The sequence below is a fragment of the Perognathus longimembris genome, chromosome 19 (assembly GCF_023159225.1).
Source record: "Perognathus longimembris pacificus isolate PPM17 chromosome 19, ASM2315922v1, whole genome shotgun sequence".
Lineage (NCBI taxonomy): Eukaryota > Metazoa > Chordata > Mammalia > Rodentia > Heteromyidae > Perognathus > Perognathus longimembris.
The window spans coordinates 33,907,446-33,933,921 of NC_063179.1; the positions used below are offsets into that span (position 1 = coordinate 33,907,446).

The 26,476-nt window shown below is 39.5% G+C and overlaps 1 protein-coding gene across 5 annotated transcripts in view; it reads right to left on the bottom strand.

The window, feature by feature from the left end:
- The window catches only part of Mier3 (MIER family member 3), a 30,852-nt gene extending 4,475 nt beyond the window's left edge, over window positions 1–26,377 (bottom strand). The window contains exons 1-11 of one of the 5 annotated variants that reach the window (XM_048368072.1): window positions 25,093–25,321; window positions 23,310–23,334; window positions 20,199–20,344; window positions 12,421–12,555; window positions 10,298–10,418; window positions 9,132–9,217; window positions 8,888–8,960; window positions 6,219–6,370; window positions 4,619–4,700; window positions 3,187–3,281; window positions 611–738 (exon numbers count right to left, since the gene is read on the bottom strand). In XM_048368072.1, coding sequence (XP_048224029.1) covers window positions 611–738; window positions 3,187–3,281; window positions 4,619–4,700; window positions 6,219–6,370; window positions 8,888–8,960; window positions 9,132–9,217; window positions 10,298–10,418; window positions 12,421–12,555; window positions 20,199–20,297 — 971 coding nt within the window. In that variant the 5' untranslated portion in view covers window positions 20,298–20,344; window positions 23,310–23,334; window positions 25,093–25,321. Of the gene's footprint in view, window positions 1–610; window positions 739–3,186; window positions 3,282–4,618; window positions 4,701–6,218; window positions 6,371–8,887; window positions 8,961–9,131; window positions 9,218–10,297; window positions 10,419–12,420; window positions 12,556–20,198; window positions 20,345–23,309; window positions 23,335–24,828; window positions 24,924–25,092; window positions 25,322–26,130 lie in introns of those variants that run through there. The other 4 variants (XM_048368071.1, XM_048368070.1, XM_048368069.1 and 1 more) reach the window with 4 other exon arrangements.
- Window positions 26,378–26,476: the final 99 nt, after the last annotated feature.

Consider the following 26,476-nt stretch of genomic DNA (forward strand, 5'->3'; position numbering starts at 1 on the left):
CAAAAGACTGTGGTTCAGAGCCAGCCAGGGGAAAAAAGTCTGTGAGACTAAAAAACCAAAAGTGGGGCTGGGGATATAGCCTAGTGGCAAAAGTGCCTGCCTCGGATACACGAGGCCCTAGGTTCGATTCCCCAGCACCACATATACAGAAAACGGCCAGAAGCAGCGCTGTGGCTCAAGTGGCAGAGTGCTAGCCTTGAGCGGGAAGAAGCCAGGGACAGTGCTCAGGCCCTGAGTCCAAGGCCCAGGACTGGCCAAAAAAAATAAATAAATAAAATAATAAATAAAAAAACCAAAAGTGGAGCTGTGGGCTCAAGTAGTAGAATGCTAGCCTTAAGCAGAAAACTCAGAGACAGTGCCCAGGAACTGAGTTTAAGTCCCAGCACTAGCACAAAAATAAATAAAAATTTAATGCATATCCTACAAAACTTTTAATAAGTGAAGGAAGGATTGGGGAAGGTTAGGATCGGTGAGAATCTTAAAAGTATTGACACTGATCAAGATGCACTGTATTAATAAACTACTTGGTCGAATGACAATTCTTTTGTACACCTACAAAAAAACATGTTTAAAAAATACTATACTCTGAAATCAAGTTCCCAGAACTTACGTAACTCCAGGGTGATGGTTATATCGTTTCTTTCCAAATCTTGTCTGTTGAGCAAAGTAATCATACCGCTCAGATTTCTTCCACATATAGTAGAATGCTACACATTCAGCAACTGTTCTAGTTCTCACCTAATGGAAAAAGGGAGCTTTCAAAAAACAACCTTATATGCCCAGCCCATTTTTTAGCAACTTCCCCCCAACACACACTAAAACTTCAATCCATGGATATTATTTTCTGCCCTCCTAATTAAAATTCTGAACACTTATTAGTGAAATGTATTTGTATACAATAATGAAGTTTTCAAAAAGTGTTAGTTTATAAGTATGTGTTCAGAAGTTAATCTTACATATTTAGTGAAAACCCTAAAACACTGTCATCTTTTACTTTTTCTCACTGAATTCTATGGTTTTGATTACAACAGGGAATCTTAGATTAGCACACCAGCAAAGATCCATTAGTTTTCCTTGGGATCTACTGAGCTCCCAAAGTATATGTAGGCACAGTGGGAAGAAGGAACACAGCCTTATCAGATTACCAAAAGGCTCTAGCATCCACAGAGATTAAAACTGCTTGGCAAAGGACAAGCAACCTATAGCATCTGAAATTTAAGATGATTTGCTAGCTGAAGGCAGGGCTTTCCTCTTCAATACATTTGGCTCTTAACTCCAACAGATAATGGTGATAACAATAACTTTTTAGTGTCATGAGCTTTATTCCACAAACTAGTGCTCTTCTGTTACTTATAGCCACAAATGGAAGTTCAGAGGTATAGACAAAATTTTTATCTTTACTAAATAGATACATTCTTCCTTGCTTAATTAATATCCAATCAGGAAGTTTTGGAGTCCCTTTACTGACTCCTAAATTGTAATATAAGATCACCAATATAGGAGCAAGCTTTATAAACCAAGCTTTATAAACATTATGCTTTTCAATAAACATCATTAACTCTTAAGTCCTTGCAGAGAATACAGGCTTCTTGGAGCCATTACCCTTTCCTGTCTTGCTTACTGATATATCTCTAGAGCCTAAAACATTACCTGGTAAGTATAAGGACATAATATTTAAGGAATGAATAGGTAAGAGTAAATTCCACAAGTTATTACAAAACTGAAGGATTTGTTTTGACTTAAAATGACAAACTAGACTTTCAGACTTTTTAAAACTGATTTATCTATTCACTACATTAAACACACTTTACAACTTTGAGAAAAACATTAGGTTTTCTTCCATACAAAAAGCATAAAAAGGGCTGGGAATATGGCCTAATGTTAGAGTGCTTTTCTCGAATACATGAAGCCCTGGGTTCAATTCCTCAGCACCACATATGTATAAAAAAAGCCAGAAGGGGCACCGTGGCTCAAGTGGTAGAGTGCTAGCCTTGAGCAAAAAGAGGCCAGGAACAGTGCTCAGGCCCTGAGTTCAAGCGCCAGGACTGGCAAAACAAACAAAAAGCACAAAAATTTCAGCATCATAATGGAATGTCACTACTGCAATAAGAAAAATAAAAGGTACACAAAGTGGGGGGTGGGGGCAGAGAATGTTCCTGCAAATGATGTTAACTCTCTACACAGAAGATTCCAAAGCATCAAAAGAGCTAGAATCAACAATTATACCCAAGGTGCATGATTCAACATTAATCATTTTCATATGTGCTAATAACTACTGAAATTTGAAATTGAAAACATAATACTACTTATATTAATACCCCCTACTAAAGTACATGCAAGATCTATGTGGGGAAATCTATCAACCTCTGATTAAAGTTATCTAAGAAGAATTAAAATAAATAGAAAGATGTTCTATGTTCATCAAGAGGAAGACTGATTATTACTAAGATGTCATTTCTTCCCATCTTGATATACAGACTCAGTGCAATCCCCATGAAAACCCCAGAAGTTAATTTTGCAGCTACTTAAAACTAATTCTGTATGGAAAAGCAAAGATTCAACACAATACTGTAAGAAATGTCAAAAATATGACACTACCTAATTTCACAGTAATCAAGTGTTGTACTGAGGAAAAATAACAAAATAAGTTTATAGAAGAGAAGAGCCTGGGAATATAGGCACAAAAGTGGTCAGTTGGAGTAAAGGCAAGTCAATGTCCCAGCACCATAAATGGTGCTACAACTGGACATGCATCTTAAAAAAAAAAATCAATCTAGTACACACTTACATCTTAAGTTCCTTTTAGTGATGATCTTTCTTTTTCTTTTTTGTTGGTTTATTAGCAACTACAGTTCTTACTGCTTGGAGGATAAACAAACAAAAACCTTCTGACTAGATTGGAAAGTGATAATTGAGGGGAAAACATTTCCTGAAAAATATGGTAATTACATTTCTGTGAGTAGAATATAATTGCTATGTCAAAAGATATGTAACTATATTATCAGCCATCCCAGAAGAAGGCTGTGGCATCTATAAACAAATTCCAATCATGTTTAGAATAGTAGAAATGTTAAAAGCAAGGAATGTTAACAAATAGTTGGCTTTCTTTTTTCTATTTGAATGACTAATTGCTTATATTCACTACAAGTAGTAAGCAAGTTCTCTGTACTAAGTTATATGACTTACCTTATTCTTCTGTATAAGATGAAAATCTTTTCCATAAAGCATGAGTGCGTGTTCAAAGCTTCGGCATTCTTCTTCTGTCCAGGCAGTCATTTCTTCTAAAAAGAAAACAAAATTCCAATGGCCTGAAATCTCTTTTATGTGAAATATTGATTTTCTGTATGTTTTCTCCTCTTTCATGCACATACATATGTACTCAAGTATACAAACACACCCAAGTATTTCAAATTAGATTAAAAGGTTTGCATATCACAAATCTTGAACAGAAAACAGGTAAGCACTGTTTCCCTCTGCATTGTGGGATAAGGATTTAATGTTTCTTAAATAATTCATGCTTGCTTTTCTAATTTTTTAAAATAATGAGCATATGTTTAAAAATGACAGAGGACAGGGCTATTTTTCTTTTTGAAATTTAAAAAAATGCCTTATTCTGGCCTAACATCAAAATTCTAAGTTATTTAATTAAAGACTATAAAGTATAATCAATACATGCGTACTAAAGTTCATATGTGTATACTTTACTATGGAATCATAAAGGGAGTAAGATGTTTTGAAGCCATGTTCTCAAAATACAAAATCTCATGAAATTTTCCAGCACTTGTTAATACTGATGAATTTAAAAATCTAGCTGGGGAAGGCCTGGAAAGTATTCAGAAGGTCACAGCCTACAATTGGAAATTAATTTATTATTCCCCTTTATATCTGGGTTGATTCACTCACTGATATTGGGGACCAGTTCCCAAAGCTATTATATACAGTAATTTGAACTACAGAAAACAAGTATTTAGAGTTTTGACAACTTAAAATAGTTTTTTCAAAGAAACAGCTTTCACAAGGAAAATATTTCCATAGACTATGTCAACTTTCAAATTTAAATACACTATTTTCAGCTATAATACTTTATACCAAGCTAGTTATATAATATTACTATGTATTTCTTTCACTCTATATATACTTAATAGGGTAGATGCAATCCATTTTTTGTTTAACTTTTAATGGTTTAACTGTTTAAATATTATTACATTGTCACTAAAAATATACTTCTTGCAATAAATTCTATGGAATATATGATACATCATTTGTATTAATCCTCAATCTTCTCAACTTTCTATCTGATTAAAAATATTCTTTTGTCAATGAAATCATCAAATCATTTTAATTGCTTTAGATACAATGACATCCCTGAGTATGCTTTGTTCTGTAACCACTTCTTTAAGGAAATGAAGATGATGGGGTAACTATCTGTATTTGAACAACCTCAGGTATGTTTAAAATAAAGAGACTAAGAAAAGGAGAAAAAAAAATATTTCTATGAAGATGAACATAGATCTCACCAAAGTGTTTTAGAGTGGATCCCTTTTTTACAATTCTTTGCTCATTCTGATCTCCAAATGACCATCCCATTGTTTCCCTCTTTCATTCATCCGTTTCTTACCTTGAGATGCCTTTCCATTGCAGCAGTACCTTTCAATGGCTTCCTTTACATTGTGGTTACACTTAAGAAGTTCATATAATGCCTAAGAGGAAAAAAAAGAGAGAAAATAATTACCAACACCTCACACTTAACTGCACTTACAAAACAGTCATATTGTCTAAGCCAGGCATGGAGGTAAACATCTGTAATCCCAGCACTTGGGAGAGTAAGGCAGGAGGATAGTAAGGTGAGGATAGATCAATATTAGAAAAAACTTTGTAATGTATCAGTTACATTAAAACACAATCATCTCAACAGCTGCTAACAAAGCACCTGATAAGTCAATGTGAAGTCAGAGGTACTTTCTTTTTTTTTTTGCGAGCCAGTCCTGGGCCTTGGACTCAGGGCCTGAACACTGTCCCTGGCTTCTTTTTGCTTAAGGCTAGCACTCTACCACTTGAGCCACAGTGCCACTTCTGGCCATTTTCTATATATGTGGTGATGAGGAATCGAACCCAGGGCTTCATGTATACAAGGTGAGCACTCTTGCCAGTAGGGCATATTCCCAGCCCTCAGATGTACTTTTGAGTATAATGTACTTTTGAGTATAAGTACTTTTGATTTAATGTTTTATTAATTCTCCCAAAATTAATCTAGATTTTTTTTTTTCCAGTCCTGGGCCTTAGACTCAGGGTCTGAGCACTGTCCCTGGCTTCTTTTTGCTCAAGGCTAGCACTCTGCCACTTGAGCTACAGCGCCACTTTTGGCTATTTTCTATATATGTGGTACTGGGGAATGGAACCCAGGGCTTCATATATACGAGGCAAGCACTCTTGCCACTAGGCCATATTCCCTGCCCTAAATTTAATGAACTATTAATGCAAAATACCAATGAGATTTCTTAGCAAACAATAATAAAACTACTTTGAAATTCAGCCAGTGCAACTTCTTTAGGTTATCTAGAAATTCAAATTTGAGTCTACCTATCCCTTGAGAGAGGTAAAAAGGTACACAAATAGGGCAGGATGATGCCAGAGGAAAAACTTGGGGATTTCAAACACCTATAACAGGTAACATTCCCACCTCCATCATGGTATGTGGCAAGTAGCTCAGTCTACTCATGAGTACATCAACATATGATCAGTAGAGTATTCTGCAGCTCAGAGGCACAAGTACTTAGCAAATGCTCTTAAATTCACATTAGACATTCTTAATGGACATTATTTAATTTCCTCCTGAATAAGACTCAAGAATCCAAAGAATATATCACAAAATTTGAAAGATCATGAGATGTTTAAAAATAGAATTAAAATGAGGTATTAAAGAATTCTCACTGGCAATGGAAAATAAGATTAAAAGCTTCTACCCTATAAGCTTCTACCTAAAATAAGATTTAATGTACATTTACAGAAAAAAAAAAAAACACCAAGAAAATGCATGAAACTGTTGAATACACAGGTTACCTCTAGATCTTAGGATTCGTTTCTTAATTAAATCAATTATTTTGTAATAATTTTTAAAACTATCAGAAAGATATACCAATTCATATGTAAGAAATATTTGAATCAAATATTTGAAATTAAGCAAGTTAGCAGTTATTCAAAAAGATGCTGAAGTATACCTGTTCATTGTCCCTTGTGTGTGTCCCTGCAGAAATCCTATCTATGGTTTTCTCATTTCCAGTTCTTAGTGAAGTCTCAATAAGGTACTCCTTAACTTTGCTCTCCAAAACCACGTCAGGACGCCAAAGTAACTGGTCTTCATTTTCATACACTGATAAAGAAAAGCCCATTAACACATTGATAATGAATATATTCAAAATGTATATAGACCTTTTTTCTATATATTAGAAGTTAACTAATCTTGAGGACACCAGTAATTTGTCAAGCAAGTATATCCTTCTACTAGTATTAAATGTCTTTTTAACTAGATGTTTTTTTTATCTAGATGTCAGTGGTCAGAGCAAGAAGCTATTTTGAGGGGAGACACAGAAATAGAGGGACCATGGGTAAACAAATACAGCCATGGTACTCACTGGACACTATATTGAAAATGAACTTTACAACTTGTAGGATGGGAGGGAAAACTTGGAGAGAGTACGGGAAGGAGTGACATTGTCTTAAAAAAATGTATTCTTGCTGGGCGCTGGTGGCTCACACCTGTAATCCTAGCTACTTAGAAGGCTGAGATCTGAGGATTACAATTCAGTCAGCCTTGTCTACAAAGTCTGTGAAACTCTTATCTGCAATTAACCGCCAGAAAACCAGAAGTGGCACTGTGGCTCAAAGTGAAAGAGTACTAGCCTTGAGCAAAAGGGCTTAGCTCCCAGGTCCTGAGTTCAAGCCCCATGATTGAACAAAAAGAGAGAGAGAGAAAGAGAGAGAGAGAGAGAGAGAGAGATGCACTCTTTACGTATGTAATTGTAATCCCTCTGTATAAAACCTTTATAATAATAACAAAGAAATTTTTTAAAGAAGTTATTTTGGTGACTGGATTTACTGACTCAACAGAAGGTATTACATACCTACTAAAATCAAATCGTGAAACCCTACTGGTATCTTATATAGTTTCCCATAAAGCAGTAAATAGAACCTGCTGAAGTCTTTAATAAGCACATAGGATTTTTTTCTCTTGAATTCCCAAAGTGACTCTATGAAATTTCCAGAGATTAAAATTGCAAATAAAAATTAAAACAAAATTATCAAACAGTAATTAAATAAGGCATATTTCCCTTAATTGAATCCTTACAAAAAGTGACCTTTATTTCCTGAATCTTTAGAGAGTATTACCTCCATTATGTTTTATCCGAAGAACCTATGGCAGCTAAGCAGATAGTTCCCTGAGTATATATGACACTTGGGGAGGTGGGGTGTAGCTGTTGGTGTATAGAAGCTAGCAAAGGTCATCAGCTATTGTCTGCTTTTCCTGAACTGTCTGTCTTCCATCTATGAAAGCAGTGTAGGGAAATAGTGTTAATAGCTGCCAAAGCCTATAATAATACTCAAGGTTACTCTAACATGGTGAAAGGGAAGAAAGGAGGACTTGGGAAAGAGCTCAAGGCTTTTGCCTTTGTGGCTGCATAGGGATTAATCAATTCATTAGTAAAAAGACCAAATAAATGTCCATGGAATAGTCCTTAGCTACCTGTTTCCTAAGATCAGCTAGGAAGCATATCTGTATTTTATTTACCACTACCATTTCCCCTCCACACTCTCAAAACCAAATATATTTGGAATCTGCCACAAAGTGTGGGGAAAAACTAAATGCTCTAAGTAACAACGTATAGTTACATTCCACCTCCTACTCTTTCTGGGGCAAAAGAAATTCAAGTTTTCTTTTCATAAAACTACATCTTTTAACATTCTCACTACTTGAAGTGATGCAATTTTTACTTACATTTACTGAAGAAAGATGCAGTCCAACTTGTTACATTCAGGAGGCTCTGTACTCTTTGAAATAGGCCCTAGGTACACTAGTCAAGAATTTACCCACCATTAAGGAGGCTCTGAGTCTCATGATAACATGATTAGCATTGGTTTGGGTTGATTTGGTTTATTGAGACAGGGTCTTACTTCATTGTGTGCATGTGCGTGTGTCTGTGTGTCCATGCGTGTGCACGTGTGTGTGTGTGTGTGTGTGTGTGTGTGTCTGTGTGTGTCTTGGGGTTTAAATTCTGGGCCTAAGCACTGGCCCTGACCTTTTTTTGCTCAAGGCTAGCACGCCAGCACTTGAGCCACAGCTCCACTTCCAGCTTCAGGGTGGAGATAAGACTTTACAGACTTTAGCTCAGCAGCTGGCTATGAACTGTCATCATCATGTCTCAAGCTCCTAAGTAGCTAAGATTACAGACGTGAACCACTCCATAAATTCTTTTGATACATTGCTCCTAAATCAGATGTAAATATCATATCTCTGAAAGTTCCTCTGGTCCCTAATCTACCTTTATGTTGCTTATGTTAGTTATCAGATATTTATTTATTTGCCAGTCCTTGAACTCAGGGCATAGGCGCTGCCCTTGAGCCTTGTTGTGTTCAAGTCTAGCACTCTATCACTTGAGCCACAGTGCCACTTCTAGCTTTTTTTTTTTTTTTTTGAGTCATTTAGTGGAGATAAGAGTATCATGTATTTTCCTGCCTGGGCTGGCTTCAAACCTCAATCCTCATCAGTCTCCTGAGTAGCTAGGATTACAGGTGTGAGCCACCAGCACCCAGCAGTTATCAGATATTTAAATAAAAGTTTTAGTGGTAGTTTGGCCTATCAAACATTATCAAAATCTAGTGGTTTCCTTACCTTTCTCATTATTGTTGTAGTTTCCAAGATAAGGAGGAATCTCTGCCTGATATTGTAAACCAATCATTATTTCCTATAGAAAAATTTAGAAGTAAAAACACTTATTATTACCAATAAACACTGAAAAACATCCCAAGTCAATCAATTTCATCTTGCAATAATAAAACTATCATAAATCATGTCAGAGATGTTTTTCAAAGGCACTTTAGTCCAAATACTCTACTAGTGTATGGTGGTAACTTACCTTCCTCAAGTCTTCAGGTGAGTTACCACTATCTGTTTCAACGTCTTCAACCTCTGATTCCTTATCACCATCACATGTAGTATTTGCTTAAAAGAAGAAAATTTCAACGATTTTTATTAGTAGATTTTGTAGCACCTAAGAGCATATAAAAGTAGTATTTGCCTTTTGTATTTCATAAAACATAAAGAAGTGAGATTAGCCTAGTGTACACTAAACCCACAATATCTTCACAATTGATATCATTAAAATAAAAAGATAACAAGACACTTAAAACTACTGAAACATAGTATCCTTATTATTAGTAGTATACTAAATAGATTGGAGGTAAAAGAAAACCACTGTCAGCACTTTAAAAAAAGAATAAAGAACTGGAGATCTGATTAGACTAATCCAGAAGGAGATACATAGAACATTATTCTTATGCATATAATTCATGCATACATGTATTTGAACTAGTTAAATGAATATTTCTATCATAAAATATCATTAAAAATAAATGACATTTCATATAAGTATTTCAGTCCAAAACATTTTAAATTATATTGTTAACCATGTAAAGAATAACTCCAAGAACTAAGAAGACTGAAAAAGAACAAATCACTACAAATAAAATACTTCTTAAGCACTGACAAGTTTTCAAAATCTGATAAACAAGGGCTATTAAAAAAATTATCTGGGGCTGGGAATATGGCCTAGTGGCAAGAGTGCTTGCCTCGTATAAATGAAGCCCAGGGTTTGATTCCCCAGCACCACATATATAGAAAACGGCCAGAAGTGGCGCTGTGGCTCAAGTGGCAGAGGGCTAGCCTTGAGCAAAAAGAAGCCAGGGACAGTGCTCAGGCCCTGAGTCCAAGCCCAGGACTGGCAAAAAAAAAAAATTTATCTATAAAAATCCATGGTTAACTATAGTAACAAATGTTACCAGAACAACAGCAAAACCTTGATAAAGAAAGCAGACAACCTTGTAAAACTAAGTGAACATTTAAATTTTTAAAGTCTATTAATTCACCTCTGTCCAAACAGAAAGATTATAATCTTGTTCAGATTAGTATTTTATATCAACAATGCAAAACATTTTAAATAGTCTTAAGTACTGAACACAATAAAATGTAGTCAGACATGTAGTTACGCTGCTACTATTAATTAGTAACGATTTGATTTCTTACATCGTAAAGGCCTAGGGAAGAAATCGGAAGTTTCATGAGAAGTCACAGATGGTGTCAGATCATCTGCAGAAGACTGAGTTTCCTCATCATCACCTGACAGTAAGTCTTTTGCTATTTCCTCCTAGAAGAATAGAAAGGCAGAGGTAGAATTAGAAATGATTCCATCTTGTCAACTAAGAAACATGCTTTCATTTTTATAACCAGAATACAATTATGAAGTAGATGATGAGGCTGGGAATAGGGCTTAGCAGTAGAGTGCTTGCTTAGAATGCACGAAGCCCTGGGTTTAATTCCCCAGCACCAAATAAACAGAGAAGGCCAGAAGCAGCTCTGTGGCTCAAGAGGTAGAGTGCTAATCTTGAGCAAAAGAGAAGCCAGGGACAGTGCTCAGGCCCTGAGTTCAAGCCCCAAGACTGGCAATATATATAATATATATGCAATATATATTAAAATGTATATATTTAAAAAGGAGTAGATGATGTCTTCTTGGTCTTGAAAAGTAAATTTAAAATTCTCCTATAATTTACTTAATGTATATAAAGATTTAACATTTAGTAGGCGTATAATAATTTGTTGCTATGTAGAAAACTTACTGGAAGCTTCAGGCTAATTTTCAGTGAATGTACAACAAAAATAATCTGACTTATAGCCTGGTACAGTGGTGTGTGACTAAAATACCAACTACCTGGAAGGCTGAGATGAATCATTTTAACCCAGGAATTTGTGGCCAGCCTGGGACCAGCAACAAGACTAATTTCTAAAACAAACAAAGCCAACAAAAATAATTTGACTTGTAAGTGGTCAACAATTATATTCACTTTCTGCCAACAAAACAAAATTTTAAAATGCTTCTATATTCTTTTAATAATACAAAAAATTCAACTAATAAAGCAATTCAGACTAAAGATACTTTTGTTGTTGGTCCTGGGGCCTAGGTATTGTTACTGAGCCCTTTTGCTCAAGGCTAGGGCTCTACCACTTTGAGCCACAACTCCACTTCTGGTTTTCTGGTGGCTAATTGGAGATAAGAGTCTCACAGACTTTTCTGCTGGAGGTGGCTTTGAACCAGGATCCTCAGATCTCAGTCTCCTGAGTAGACAGGATTACAGGTATGAGCCACCAGCACCCAGCTAAAGGTACAACTTTTAAAAAGAAAATTTGAACTAAGTTGGGGGTGGTGGGGTTGGTTGTTGTTTGGTTTGGTTTTGGTTTGTGGTCTTTTGCCAGTCTAGGAGCTTGAATTCAGGGCCTGAGTGCTGTGCCTGAGTTTTTTCCACTCAAAGCTGATACTTTACAATTTGATATTTAATCTACTTCTGGCTTTTTGGTGGTTAACTGGAGGTAAGAGCTTCATGAACTTTCCTGACTGGACTGACTTTGAATCACAATCCTCAGATCTTGTCCTCTTGAGTAGCTAGATTACAGGTGTGAGCCCACCAGCAACTAGCTAAATTATTTTTTATGCTAAATGTAGTCATCCTTGTGCCTGTTACACAGCAGGCACTCACTACTGAATGACCATGGAGATTAAGTAAGGTCTATAAGTTTTAATACAACACTTGATTGAAAAATGGGAATATAACTCACAGGAAGAAGTTCTAAGATGTGGCTTCCTCTCCCTGAGCCCTGAAAGGCAAGGAAAGCTTTCCAGGGATTTGTCAACAGAGCCAAGACTATGTGTGTGATTTTACTCAACTGGGAGTGAGCAAACCTCTGCATAACCAGCCTATGTTAGAGAGAGGTTACCATGGCCTTGCCTACTGTCAAATCCAGAGCCTGTCAAAACAGAAATGTTTTTCTCCCACCACTAAGCCAAGCTTCTGGGAGATGTATTAAAACATTCATGTGTTTAAAGATCCAAAGAAGTAAAACTAAGCTTAAATACAGTATCTTAAAACAGGAAAAATGAAAAATATACAGAAGAACATTATGTATGCAAAGTATGAAGAAGCTGCTACTATTACTCTTACTGTGATCAAAGCCAAACAGTCATCAAAATGAGAAAGCTATGGGTCAATAAGAACTTTATATTTCAAAACTGCAAAACGCTTTAAACAAAGGAAACTCTAATAAACAGTCTAAGTAATGGAGCACAAATTTTTCTTTCAAATGCTTGTACTTACTTTGTCTAGTGTCATATCCGGTAGTTCATCTGCAAGTTCACTTGGGGAGCTATTTGCACTGGAATTTGTAACTGTTGGAATGGTAGGTTCGTAGCCATAAAATGCCAGTAAATCTTCTAGAGGCATGTTTCCTTCCTATTCAAGCAAGGATACAAACATGAACTTAGTGAATGTCTCAATATTGAACTGCAGGTAATCTGCAATGCCCTTAAGTCCATACCATACAGCACAATGTCAAAACACAGTCAAAGCTAAGTTTTAGCTTTTCTTTTTGTACTAGTATTAGAAATCAGGACCAAACTTACAGATATATAATTCATGTATTAACAAAAGCATATTAGTCTTATTTTCTTTTAGAAACTCCCCAAAGATTTGCTTTGGTAATGATCTTTGATTTAGCTTCACAACATTAGTATGAGAAAGATTTGCATTGAAAAATATTTAATTAATAACATCCAAGTAATCTGTAGGTTGTTTCCATGCAATTAAGTACAGTTATTTATTTCTGAAAGAAAACCTTGTTCAAGGGGCTGGGGATATGGCCTAGTGGCAAGAGTGCCTGCCTCATATACATGAGGCCCTGGGTTCGATTCCCCAGCACCACATATACAGAAAATGGCCAGAAGTGGTGCTGTGGCTCAAATGGCAGAGTCCTAGCCTTGAGCAAAAAGAAGCCAGGGACAGTGCTCAGGCCCTGAGTCCAAGGCCCAGGACTGGCCAAAAAAAAAAAAAAAGAAAACCTTGTTCAAACGTTTCCTAACACCAGGAACATTTTCATGTTCAAAGTACAATGTACATGTTAATGTTCAAAGTATATAATACTTATATACTTATAATTATACCTATTATTTTTTCATAACCATCTGATAAAAAGTATATTATTCTCTGCTGCATCTTAGTTTTGGGTTTGAATCCTCAGTCCCCCAAGTTCTTGCACCAGGGCTCTCTGGATTATGATGTGCCTCACAGTGGTACCTAGTCACTGTTTTCCCCATGGAAGTTATCTGATAATGTTAATTTCTTTTCTTTTCTTTTTCATGCAGACTTGAGGCTTGAAGTTAAGGCCTGGGCACTTTCCTTGAGCTCTTTTTGCTAAAGGCTAGCATTCTAACACTTGAGCCAAAGATCCACTTCCAGCATTCTGATGGTTAACTGGAGAAAAGAGTCTCATGGATATTTCCCTGCCTAGGCTGGCTTCTGACCACAATTCTTAGGTTTCAACCTCTTGAGTTGGTAAGATTATAGGCATGAGCCACCAGTGCCCAACAACAGTATATTTCTTTAAAAATGTATTTTGCTTTTACTACGAAAGCATATACAACTATTTATTTATAATTATCATTCAAACGAGTAACTTCAAAACAGTCTACTTGTGAATTGGTTAGCTTGTTAAGTAATTCTAAGATGTTTATGTCTATAAATTAAGAGGTTTATATTTAAGTTTATTAGTTTAACTTTCCATTTAGGCAAAACACATGAAGCTAAATGTGAACACAGTGTGCAACCACAGGTGATCATAACATGAGCTGAGAAGAGCCAGTGGTAACTTCTAGAGAACTTCTGACTGCCCACCAAGGTGAAGGTCCCCATATTTGGCCTTTACCATTTTGCTTGACTGAATGGAGACAGAATTACACTAAGTAAATTTAGAATAAGGAATATGAAAGAATTCTAATTCATGAGTTTGCAGCAGGAAACATATACCTTTCTAATTAGATGGTGACAATCTCAGGCTACTTTTAAAATGTTTTTACCTAGAGACTGAAATCAGTTCAAGTTTGGGGGTAAACTGAATTAGCACAAATTAAGCTGAATGAGCAGGATATGTCTACCCAAGCCAGGGCAAAAACTCCATGTATTGTTATTCTCCCAAAGCACAGGTAACCAGCATCCAGGTTAGTCTTCAGCCTATTCCCATTGGCTACAGTATCTGGTTATACTATTGAGATTGTGTTGCAGTCTTTGTTAACCACCTATGAGTAGCATTTCTCCAAAATTTCACAATAGACTTCTTCTCTGAGCTAAGAAAATGGCAGTTTTCACTTATGCACTGATGGTCTCTACCTTCTTATAATATACTGAGTTCTAGGTCCTCTGCTAAGTAAGGGTTATTGCCTATGAATATGGAAATTTACAAAGAGAAATTTTGGCTCTTAAGGAATCCATTGACAAATGACTAAGTTTGCAAATAAAATACTATGTAAAACATAGTTCTGGAATTGTTGCTGCAAACTGGTAAGTGCAGAGAAGAGGGCTGGGAATGTGGCTTAATGGTAAAGTGCTTGCCCAGCATGCATGAAACCCTGGGTTCGATTCCTCAGTACCACATAACAGAAAAGGCTGGAAACGGCACTGTGGCTCAAGTGGTAGAGCACTAGCCTTGGGCACAGAGGGGCTCAGGAATAGAGCACAGGCCCTGGGACTAGCCCCAGGACTAGCAGAAAAAAAAAAAAAAAGCATGGAACAGAAACAAACAGAAGGTACACACTGACCTAAGTCTTAAAAAAGTAATTTCTGACAGATATGAGCTGTGATGGGGGTGAGAGTGGGGGTAATCACTGTCAATGACAATGACTATGTGACAAGAATCCACTATGCTAGGTGCTGGTATGAAACACAGTTGGGAGATAAAGTACTGACAACATACAGATATATATAACTGCCAGCTCTGATGAGCACAAAGGCAACATAAAAAACCCTTAAGTAATGTAACATTGGGGAACCACTTTTATAGGGTAATGGGGTGGACACAAAATGATTTTCAACTAAGATCCAAAGTCTGAGATATGGCCAACCCTAGAAAGAGCATTCAAGGCAAAAGAAAAAATACATATGAAGGCTGAAGTGGTCTCCATTAAGCTAGAATGGCTGGGGCTTGGCGAACAGAATAAGGACTCGAAAGGAGAATGGGAAGAGAGGTAGGGACAGATCATAGAGAGCCTCACTGCCAGGGAAAAGAATTTAGACTTTATTTCTAGGGCAGTGGGAAGCCATTGGAGAAACATAAAAGGTCAACAGTTTCTTCTTCAATGTTGGACAGCTTTTCTTACTTTTACTGTAAGAAAAGTTTTAAGGTAGGATGGAGAGATATGGAGACCATGTAAGGACCCTTGTGCTGGTTTCAGGCAGTGATAAAGACAGAAATGAGGGGCTGGAAATGTGGCTTAGTGGTAGAATGCTTGCCTAGCTTGCATGAAGCCCTGGGTTCGATTCCTCAGCACCACATAAACAAAAAAAGCTGGAAATGGCACTGTGGCTCAAGTGGTAGAGTGCTAGCCTTGAGCAAAAAAAGAAGCTCAAGAACAGTGCTCAGGTGGAGTTCAAGCCCCAGTACTGCAGGGGGGGAGGGAGGGAATAGACTATGATACATTCTGAAGTGGAATAGGTTACTGAATGTGAGAATTAAGGGAAACCCACAGATTTCTAAGTGAACAACTGCCTAGAAAAGTGGTAACATACTGAAAAGAACAATGGAAGAAAGTTAAGAGACAAAGGATAAAAAGACAAACCAATGCAACAGCAATATTAACAAAACTATATGGTGTACAACTCATGGTGGGGAGAGGGAAGTGGTGAGGGGGCAGGTGGGGGAAAAATGAGGGAGGAGGTAACAAGTTGGATAAGAAATGTACTCACTGCTGTATGTATGAAACTGTAACGCCTCTGTACTTCACTTTGACAATAAAGAAAAAAAGTTATTGTAGGACTCACAAAGTCTAAATATTCCCAAGATATATGAGTCGCAATGTTCTTCAGTATTATATCTACTTTGCTGTATTTATGAATGTAATTTATATGATTTCCTTTCCTGATGTCTAATTATTAACTTAATTAGTTACTAATAACTGATTTAAATGCTAAAAAAAATGGAAAAAAGGTTTTTTGAATAGAAAAAAAAAAGCAATAGCTTTGCAAAAGATACAAGTTTGAGACAACTACAAGACATCTAAGTAGAAAAGTCAAGTTGGCCAATAGCCTGGAGCTCAAAAAATCAGGCAGGGTTAAGGATATAAATCTGGCATTCATTAGCAGCCAAATGATATTTAAAGCCACAGGAGCTGATGAGCTCACTTAGGAAGAGGGCAGTGAGAAAAGAGAGATATCTATGTTTTATGAGAGACATTCTCAGACATAATACCTTATAGTCAAGAGGGTAAATCTTTAAAAAAAAGTTTACATTTTGGAAATAATATTCTAGAGGAACTAGAAGAATGAGAGACTGAACTAGAGAAATGAATTCCTTTAGCAAACTTTAAGAATGACTTGATGGAGGGGATGAAAGCCACATGGGAATCTAAGTAAGACTGAGTTTCTGGCCTGAGAAGTTCGATAACTATAGCACTATTAAGGGAGAAAAAAACCTCCAAACAAACTTAAGGTTTCATGATGGCAATGATGAAGTTAAGGTGAAAGTTGAAGGCACATGCCTGACTGAGATCACCCAGAAAGGGCAAACAGAATGGGAAGACAAAAACTAAAACCCTGGGGGGGGGGGGGGGAGAGAGAGAAATGTAATGAAAAGTACAAAACTTTTCCACTAAAAATGGAACAGAACTAGGAGAAAGCAGGACTATGTAAACTAAGAAAGAAGCAAGTAGGAGGGGAAAAAAAAAGGAAGAACTAAGTGATACAAGGCGTGAAAAAACCTTAAATGAAACAAAAACAAAAGTTCTTACTATATGGCAGATATTACTGCTGACCTAACATCAAGCCAGAAGAAACCAAGCTAAGGATTATGGGTAGGAAGAAAGTGCATATACGTCTATGAAACTTGGCTATAAAAGGAGAATAAGTGAGGGGAGGGCAGCACAGGGTCAAGAGACAATTTCTTCCAAATGTAAGAAATATGTGAATAGAATTTTCTGTCTAAATCCTTTTTTTTCTAAAGTAGAATAGCTGGATGCAGCCACACATGCCTGTATCCTAGCACCCAGGATACTGAGGCAGAGAAGCAAAAGTTTGAGGGAAAGCTATATAATTAAGCAGGAAAAGTAAGAATATTTTTAAAGATTTGGATCTAAATCTGGGATTACTAAAACCTCTCTGCAGTAATATGAAAAAATTAAGTTATATGAAAATATGACAAAATCTTATTTTGTATATTTAATAGCTAAAATCTAGCTGTGTAATACAAAGTCTATATTCACCAAAGCTATTAGAAGACGACTCATTGTATTTTCTATATCACAATATTCCAAAAATTTGTAAGCACTAAATAACAGGTTATCTGTAGTTAATGATCAAAATATTTACTATAAAAAATTTATAATTGTTGAAAATATTAACTTCATGTCCATAAGACTACCAACACATACCAATATCTAAATCATTGTTCTAACAAATCAACTACTACATTATAAAAAATAGTTTCTTCTGAAACTTTAATGACCTTTAGTCTTTATATTTGTCTATTTCTTTTATGCATTTTCATGTTTCATTAAATATTAATAAAGGATAGTGACATCTACATAGTAATGCTTTCCTACAGAAGCAAACAGGAAGAGAAGTCAGTCACTCTTAGAAAATGGCTCCTTGTCCACTACACAATGTCAGAAACATGAGCCTCCTGAACGGAGACCGGGCTAGTGAGTCTTCCCTAGAATTTACATAAAGGTTTTATAAATTTTTCCCAGAAGCAAACTGTTCAAGTACTTTCAGAGAAATTAAAACATTGAGGGGATAATTTTTCTAGATGTACAAATTTAGTGCTATATATTATAAAACAATGATTTTATTACTAATATGTACTACAAAAGAAAAAGCACTGGGAATCGGGCTGGGAATATGGCCTAATGGCAAGAGTGCTTGTCTTGTATACATGAAGCCCTGGGTTCGATTCCCCAGCACCACATATATAGAAAATGGCCAGAAGTGGCGCTGTGGCTCAAGTGGCAGAGTGCTAGCCTTGAGCGGGAAGAAGCCAGGGACAGTGCTCAGGCTCTGAGTCCAAGGCCCAGGACTGGCCAAAAAAAAAAAAAAAAACAATGAAAAAGCACTGGGAAGACTAAGGACTAAGCATTTCTATAACTGCATTTAAACTCTTTATTTCTCTCATTTTCTTTTTTCTTTCTTTTTTTTTTCCTTTTTTTTTTTTTTTTTTTTGCTAGACAGGATCTCACTATGTTGCTCAGGCTGATCTCAAACTCATGGATTCAAGAGATTTTGCTCACTTCAGTCTCCCAAGTAGCTGGGCCTACAGACTTGGGCAACCATGCCCAGGTCAATTTCCATTTGAAAAGTCTAAAACATGGATCAAAACAGCTATTATTAATCTCTGGAATAAAACCTAAAATGGGAAAAATAAAACTTTTCAGCCTGCTAGCACCTCTATTAGATTCAGATTTCTCACACTCAAGTATTGGTTAACACAGCAAATAAAATTTAGCTTTTAGTATTTTACTGAGAGTTATGTACAAGGATAAGATGCATCTGCTATATTCTATCAGCATTCTCTTATACTATGTTGAAACTATACTGTTGGTTTTTTTCCTTAACAACAAATGCTATCAAGGGAAAGTATGCTACGTCTTCACCACAAGAGATATGTCTGAATCTCTTGTAACCATAATCGATGACCAAATGAGTTGAAGGTATTTAGAAAGGTTCAGAGCAAGAACCGAATCTAGGACCTTAAGACTGCCTATTTCCTTGTGTATTAACAGGAATGAAGAAATGCAATAATGTCTCATTCCTGCCTCATAAAACTAGTAAGCAAAGAAGGTAACATTGCCTTTTCTTTCTAAAAATGAGGAGATATAGAAACCTAGAACTTTAGTATTGTTCAATATTATTCTTGAAAGCTTCTGTTACTCTGACCCATTAGAAATTTTCAAATAAGGTTACAGATAACTATAATCCTACATTTTTTCAAAATGACCCTTCTGGAGGCTTTTCACTATAGTCCTGGTATAAATGAAGACTTCAAATACAAATTCATTTGAAATTACAGACTGGGTTTTAAAAGTTATACTCTCAATTCTGCCAACTTTTTCAAAGATACTAGAGGATAGGGGATAGGATATTACTCAATTTGCATCTCAAAATATAGTCAAGCTTTTTCAATTTTCTTACAGTAGTCTACCAATTATAAGTTATTTGAAAGAAAAGATAAAGATTTTTCCCACTATCTACTGTAGTACCTACTTAAATACTATTGTTTGGCCCTTCACAGAACAGTATGGTATAATGAAAAGGCCTAGAGTAGGATTCAGAACTGAGTTTAAGGTCTACAGTTATCTATAATTCAATTTCCTCACCTAGGAGATGAATGGATATGCTTTGTTGACTGTGCTAGCATACAACTTTTTTCTTGTTCTTTTTTCTTCTTGGTTCTCGTCCTGGGGCCTGAACTCAGGGCCTGGGTACTATTCTTGAACTTCTTTTGCTTAAGGCTAGCACTCTACCACTTGAGCCACAGAATCACTTCCAGCTTTTTCTGAGTCATTTATTGGAGAAAGAGTCTCAGGGACTTTCCTTCCCTAGGCTGGCTTTGAACCATGATCCTCAGATCTCAGCCTGAGTAGCTAGGATTACAGGCATGAGCCATCAGCACCCAACCCTTAGCTTAAAAAGTAAATTTAAGAGCATTAAAAATTTTTTAATTTAAATGAAAATGTACTTAATAGGCTCTCAAAATAATGATGAAATCAGTGACAATCTATTAAGCGAAGGTAAAAAAAAGATAAACATCTTCTTTTCAAGTGAATTAGAAAATAGTACAACAGAATTTCTAAATTTTTACCAAACACTTGTGTTAAAATGCTAAATAAATGTTTTACCTTTTCTAAGTCTTCAATTTCGGAACTGAAGTTTTTACCCTCATCCATCATTTCCTCTTCTTCCAGAGTTCTTTCATCATCGTAGTCATGGACCAACATCTCAGCAGTGGGGTCAAAATCATGATCCTCAGAAGACAAAGACCCAACTGGAATGAAACAAACTGAATCACTGTACACATCCACAGGCCATTCACAAAAGAAATAAAAATCTGTGTTCTTCTGCCAGTTCCTTTTAATGTTATATGTAAGTTTTATAAAATGAATTTACTATATACTTGATAGGCTATAGAGTAAGACCAAATGGTTCTGAAAAGATACCTAAGTCAGCAAAAGGACAAGGCAGAGTAATTTACAAACTTTTACAAGGGGTTCAGACCAGGAGAAAACCACTTAACAATAGCAACTAAGTGATTTAAATGGATACACTTAAATAATATTCAAATAGAAAAGTCGTCAAACTTACTTTAATATATTTGTTTTAAAGAAAATACAAAATGTCAGAAGGATAAATTTCCATGAATAGGAAGATTTCACAAGAATATGCTATGCATCAAGGTTAACACTTCAGAAGAGAATATAAATTTTACCCCAATTCTACCTCTCAAGTAAAACACAAAATACAACAAAAATTTGCTTCATAGAACAAATACAAGTTTCTGTGAACAAGCGATAGAGGAATTCACTTTTTAAAAAGCATGGCAATACATATTTGTAACAGTATTTCTACATCTCCAGCATTAATCATATAGGTATTCAACTACAACTTTGCTTTAGATTACTAGTAAAGTTCTTAGGATATGTGAAGGGAATACAGAAAAACCGTATCTGAAAGTTTTGGAAAACAAGTCTTGTTACAAGTAGTTCTGTTCAATTTACACTTGCTAATAAAACTATACATCTTAAAACTAGGAAATATAAAAACAACAGGATATTCCAAAAGCTGAAAGAACTGAAAATAATTACAAACCCAAGAGAATGAAATAGTATGAAAAATAGGATTTGCTCCATTTGTTTTACTCTAGTATCCAATTTAATTAAAATGATGTCTCTAAGAGCAGAACAGAAATGTATCATTAAAATCTGTGAAGTGAATGGTGGCATATTCAATATAAAGTTTTAACCATTTTTTTTACTAAGCTATTTAATATTTAGCATTTTAAACTGAAGTACAGTGTGAAATCATGACCAAAAGTGAAGTGGGGTAAAATTGTTTCACCATGACAAAAGATATAACTCAAAGTTTCTGATTCTGAGTTCGGAGAACTCTATTAGCCTAAAAATAATAGTTAACGGGTGACTTACATTATTTCTTTAATGCTAAAATATATTACCTGCTCATTTGCTGAAATATATGTGGCTGAAAGCAAGTTTTAAAACTAGCTCAAAAGTTTTCATTTCTGAGAACTCCTGAAAGCCTCTGTGATACGCTGAAATGTCAGGGATGAAATAAAAGTGTCTGAAGGCCTTTGACTTCAGAACCTGAGGAAAGTCATGGAAGCTTTCTAGATCTAGATCCAATTTTTAATTTGTAAAACACATGTGCTTGGTTAAAATGACCCATGAGTCCCTTCTAGCTCTAAAATTCATTTCAAAACTTGGCTGATATCCACATAGACATCGAAACCACACTGCCTTTTTGGCTTTTTATTTAGATTGTAACTTTATGAATGCAGACAATGATGCAGAATGGAAAAGTTACATTATTATCTAGATGTTTGGCATCATGTACATAAATCTTCTTTCCCTGACAACTGTCATAGGAAATGTTTGTCTCAAAATTAACCAAAAAATTAAAAGCAAATTTTTTTTTTGCCAGTCCTGGGCCTTGGACTCAGGGCCTGAGCACTGTCCCTGGCTTCTTCCCGCTCAAGGCTAGCACTCTGCCACTTGAGCCACAGCGCCGCTTCTGGCCGTTTTCTGTATATGTGGTGCTGGGGAATCGAACCTAGGGCCTCGTGTATCCGAGGCAGGCACTCTTGCCGCTAGGCTATATCCCCAGCCCTAAAAGCAATTTTTAAATGCACAAATTTACCCAGCCACTTTTTAAATAATCATAAATCCCTTGTAGCTGGTATTATTTTATGATGCCATAATTAAGACCTTAAAAGTTAACTAAATACAAAAGGCAATATTGCAAGAAAAATGAAAGACTTGGGGATGCATCCATATTCTGCTAACTTGGTGACTCTCAACACAGTAATTTAAAAACCTCCTCCACTGTCAAATATGGGAGGTAGACTAGAGTAAAGGTGCTTTTCCTGGAGCCTGTGAGATGGAAAAGTTAGCCAAGAGGAGAGCTAGAAAGCAGAAGAGAAACTGAAGCAAAGGTATTTTTACATTTTAGCAGATGAGGACAAGTCATCACCACAGACTGGCTTCAAGGATCCTACATGCCGGCCTATGAGCAGAACTCAGGAAAGGAGTCTCTAATTTTTATCAGAGCCTGACCAGAGTTTCTGACCTCAAAAAGTTAAGACACACTTAAGGTGGTCTTCCCTCAAAAATCCTGTACCATCACTTTCTGTGCTAAACGTGTAAAATTTGTAGGTTACTTTTTATTGTAGGTTACTTTTTAAATTATGGTAGCTTTAACTAACTCAATTTTCAGTTTTAACAATCTATATAGACACTGCTCCGTGAAAAAGAGACAAGAGGAGATGGGTGTTATAGTTAACAATCGAAACTACAGTCTCAAAGTTCTGACAAAAGGTCAATTTGTCAAACAATCCAAAATTAAAACAGAATGCACTAGAATTAGTAGAAAGCTGATTTGGGATTTCAGTGTTTGGGGCTTGGGATAAAACAACAACAATAACAACATAGGTGAGAATCAGAAACATAACTTAAAAGACTTGGTGGTCAACAGTCTGTAACAAGGGGTTATTGAGGTTTGTTGGTTTCTTTCCGACATGCAAGGAGGGAAAAAGAGAAAGAATGGCACAACTAACTGTCCCTTCCCAGAACAACTCTACCACATGCAGGGAGACTCTCAAAACTCAACGAGGAGAAAGCTCGCAGGATAAAAGTTCCGCGCGGAATCCTCTAACCACACAGCTCTGAACCCCCATTCCCCTCCGGGGCCCAACGAAGAGGTAAGAAAGTAGGACAAACCTGGGCTCGAACTTCCAAAAGAAGCCTAGGAGAGAAAGAGAGCGAGAGAACGTGAGGTTAGATCGCGCAGCCGGGAGAGAGGCAGCGCCGGCAACAGGGCGCAGGGGGGCGGAGCCGAGCGCTCCCAGGCAGCTGCCAAAAAGTGGAAGACGCAGCTCCGCTCCGCTCGCTCCGGCCCCTTTCGGGCCCCCTCTTGGCTGCCTCGCCTTCCTCCCCAGTCCCCAGCGTCCCGACGCGCAGAACCCGGGACGAAGGCCGGAGTCGAAACGCAACTCCCGGCCTCGGCTTGGAACTCGGCAAGTTACAAAAGCGGAGAAGCAGAACCCAGAGCGCCCGGCCCGCCGCATCAGTCCCCACCCCCCCCCATCCCACCCTTGGCATCTTGAGAGTTCCGCCGCCCCCCCCCCCACAAATCCCACCCGGCTCTCCGAGGCCCCAGGCAACTCCTCGAAACGCAATACGTAGTTCTGGAAGGATCTCGTCCTCCGAGATCCAGCCTACCCAGCCTGGGGTGGGGAGGCAGGAGCCCTAACTCGAGGGCTGTCCCCTGTCCCGAGCGTAGGCCACCTAGGACCGGGCACTAGTCGCCAAACCGAAGCGCAAGACACCCCCCCCCCCGCATCCCCGCCTCCTCCTCCCGCCCTTTCCGATACCAAAGACTGGGCCCCTCGGTCCCGGCGATGCTGGATGCTTCCAGAGTGTTCAGCCTCTCCCCGCCCGCCAGCTCCCCTCGTTCCATCCAGCTCTGGCCGCGGGACCCCGGCAGCCCCCTCCCCTGGCTCACCAGCCCCGGGGGGACGGCCCGGACAGCGGCTCGCCCGGCCTCCCTCCCCAGTGCAGAGGCACGAGGGACTACGAGCCCGCTCTCCCCGAGAGGGAGTTGGGGGGTGGGGTCCGCGCCTTCGTCCCGGGGACGCCCGCACCTCCCGGGCTGCGGGGCGGGGAGTCGCGCTCTTCTCCCGCGAAGCCCGGCGGCCGCGCAACCCGCTGGCCTCCGAGCCCGGAGCAAAGTGGGGCGTGCAGCTCCTCGGGGGCGCGGCCCGGGCCCGGCGGGCTGGGGGGACACCGGGCACTCCTCCCGCAGAGCAGTGGCGCAGCCCGCTCCCCGCTTTGCAATCCGTCCGCGGAGGGGGGTGCTCGGCGGGTTTCCACCCACCCCGGCCCGGGGAGGAGGCGCCGGCGGCCCGCGTCACCTCCCGGGGACCCGGCATTGCGCCAGCCTCCAGGTCAGGGCTCGCTGCTGCCGGCCGCCGCCTCCGCCCGAACCCCGTCGCCCGACCCGGCCGGGGTCGGAGCCACCGCGGCCTAGTCCCAGAGGGAGACCGCTCCCGCGCCCGCTCCCGCCCCCCCGGCCGGCCCCGCCGCCGCCCGTCGCCGCCCCGCGCCCCCCGCGCCGCCGCGCAGCCTCCTGGGGAGCCGCGGGAGGAGCCCCGGACCCCCTAGGCTAACCCCGGGGGCTGCAGAGGGAGGCCGGGCGCCCGCTCCCACCCGGCCGCTCCTGCCCGGTTTCCCTGCTCACCTCCGCCATATTGGTACCTTTAGGGCGAACGAGCAGCGCCGAGCCCAGTCCCCGGATGGGGCGCCTGAGCCAATCGCAGCCGCCGCCGCCGCCGCCGCCGCCGCGGTCCGCCCGGCACCCGCCCGGCGGCAGAGGCGGCTCGGCCCCTTATAGGGCAGGGCGGCCCGCGACGCCCCCCCCCCGCCCGCCGGCGGCCCGCGCGCCCACCCCGCCCAGCGCCCCGCCACGGCCTGCGCCCGCTCGCCCCGCTCGCCCCGCACTCACCGGTCTCACTCCGCCCGGAGCGGCGAGAAAGTTCCTGCCGGATCCGAGGCCGGGACGGGACGGGCGGACGCGGGACGGACCCCTGTCCAGCAGTCCAGGCCCAGGAGCGGGGATGGCCGTGGACGGGACCACAGGCTCTCCCGCGCGCCGGGCGTGGGGAGCGGGCGGGAGACTCGCGGGGAAGCCACTCGACAGACGGTCCTAAGCGAGGAGAGGAGGCGATGCGCGGAACGGAGCGAGTCCTGGGGGCCGGGGGCCGAGGGCCGGCCGGGCCAGTCGGGATCGAGAGCCCCGCGGGAACGGGGGTGCAGACCCAAGCCCACAGATGTTTGCCTCACAGACCCCGGAATGTAGTGACAGCCGGAAGAAAAGGCACGAGATCAACAGGGCAGAGAAATGGTGATGGACACGCTCAAGAAGACACACACTGAACATTGACAAAGAAAAATTAGGCCACTCCTTGATAGACCAAGTCTATCAAAGACCCTGAACGGGGTCCCAGAAACTGTTTCACCCCCCCCCCCCCCCCCCCCGCCCCAGCCTGCGAGTCCAAACGTTTAAGATCACAGAAAGACAAGGCTTAACGCGTGCACTTGTTCCTACACAAGCTTCAGTGCCATTTGCTTCTCGTTGGGAAGCTAAGTCCACATCCACATGTGGTAGGTCCACATCCACACTGATCAAGTTTGAGCAAAGTACACAAAAATATACACCAACAACTGGCCAGTAGTCCACGGGGGGGGGGTGTAGATTGTGCAAGAAATTAAAGTCATTTGTACGGAGTTGCTCTGACAAATTTGAAAGGCATGTTATCTTTAGGCGGGAGGCCAGCCAGTCTGCTGGAAGGTACCTGGATAAGAGATGCAGACGCAATCAAGAAAACATGGCAGGTCCCTACAGGGATTTGGAAAGCTCAGACACAAAGCTCTTCTCCCAGGTGTTTGCTGAAACATATATAATATTAAGTGATACAAGAGTGGTTTATGTTATAATCGCATAAGCTTAACTTTGTTTAACTAGAGTTAAAACTTTCCATACCTTGAATCCAAACATACAAGTTCTGGATTTTACCCCGGAGGTCTCTAATTCCTTTGCTCTTGGAGTACACACTGATGATGAAGATGGAGGCTAGATGATGAGAAGAGGGAAAAGAGTTCTTCTTTGAAATTTTCTGCCAAGACATCTCAAAATGATGTTTATATCACTGGTAAAAGTTATTTATTTATGGAAATTTTAAGGGGAAAACACTTCAGCCATTTCAAAACATCATAAAACCATGGAAAATTACACTTTCCCTGCCGTGAAAGATATGTTGCAACCTTTTGTCCAGTCAAATACCTCAAAAATAGATGAACTTTGAAACCAGAGGCTTGGCATGCATTGT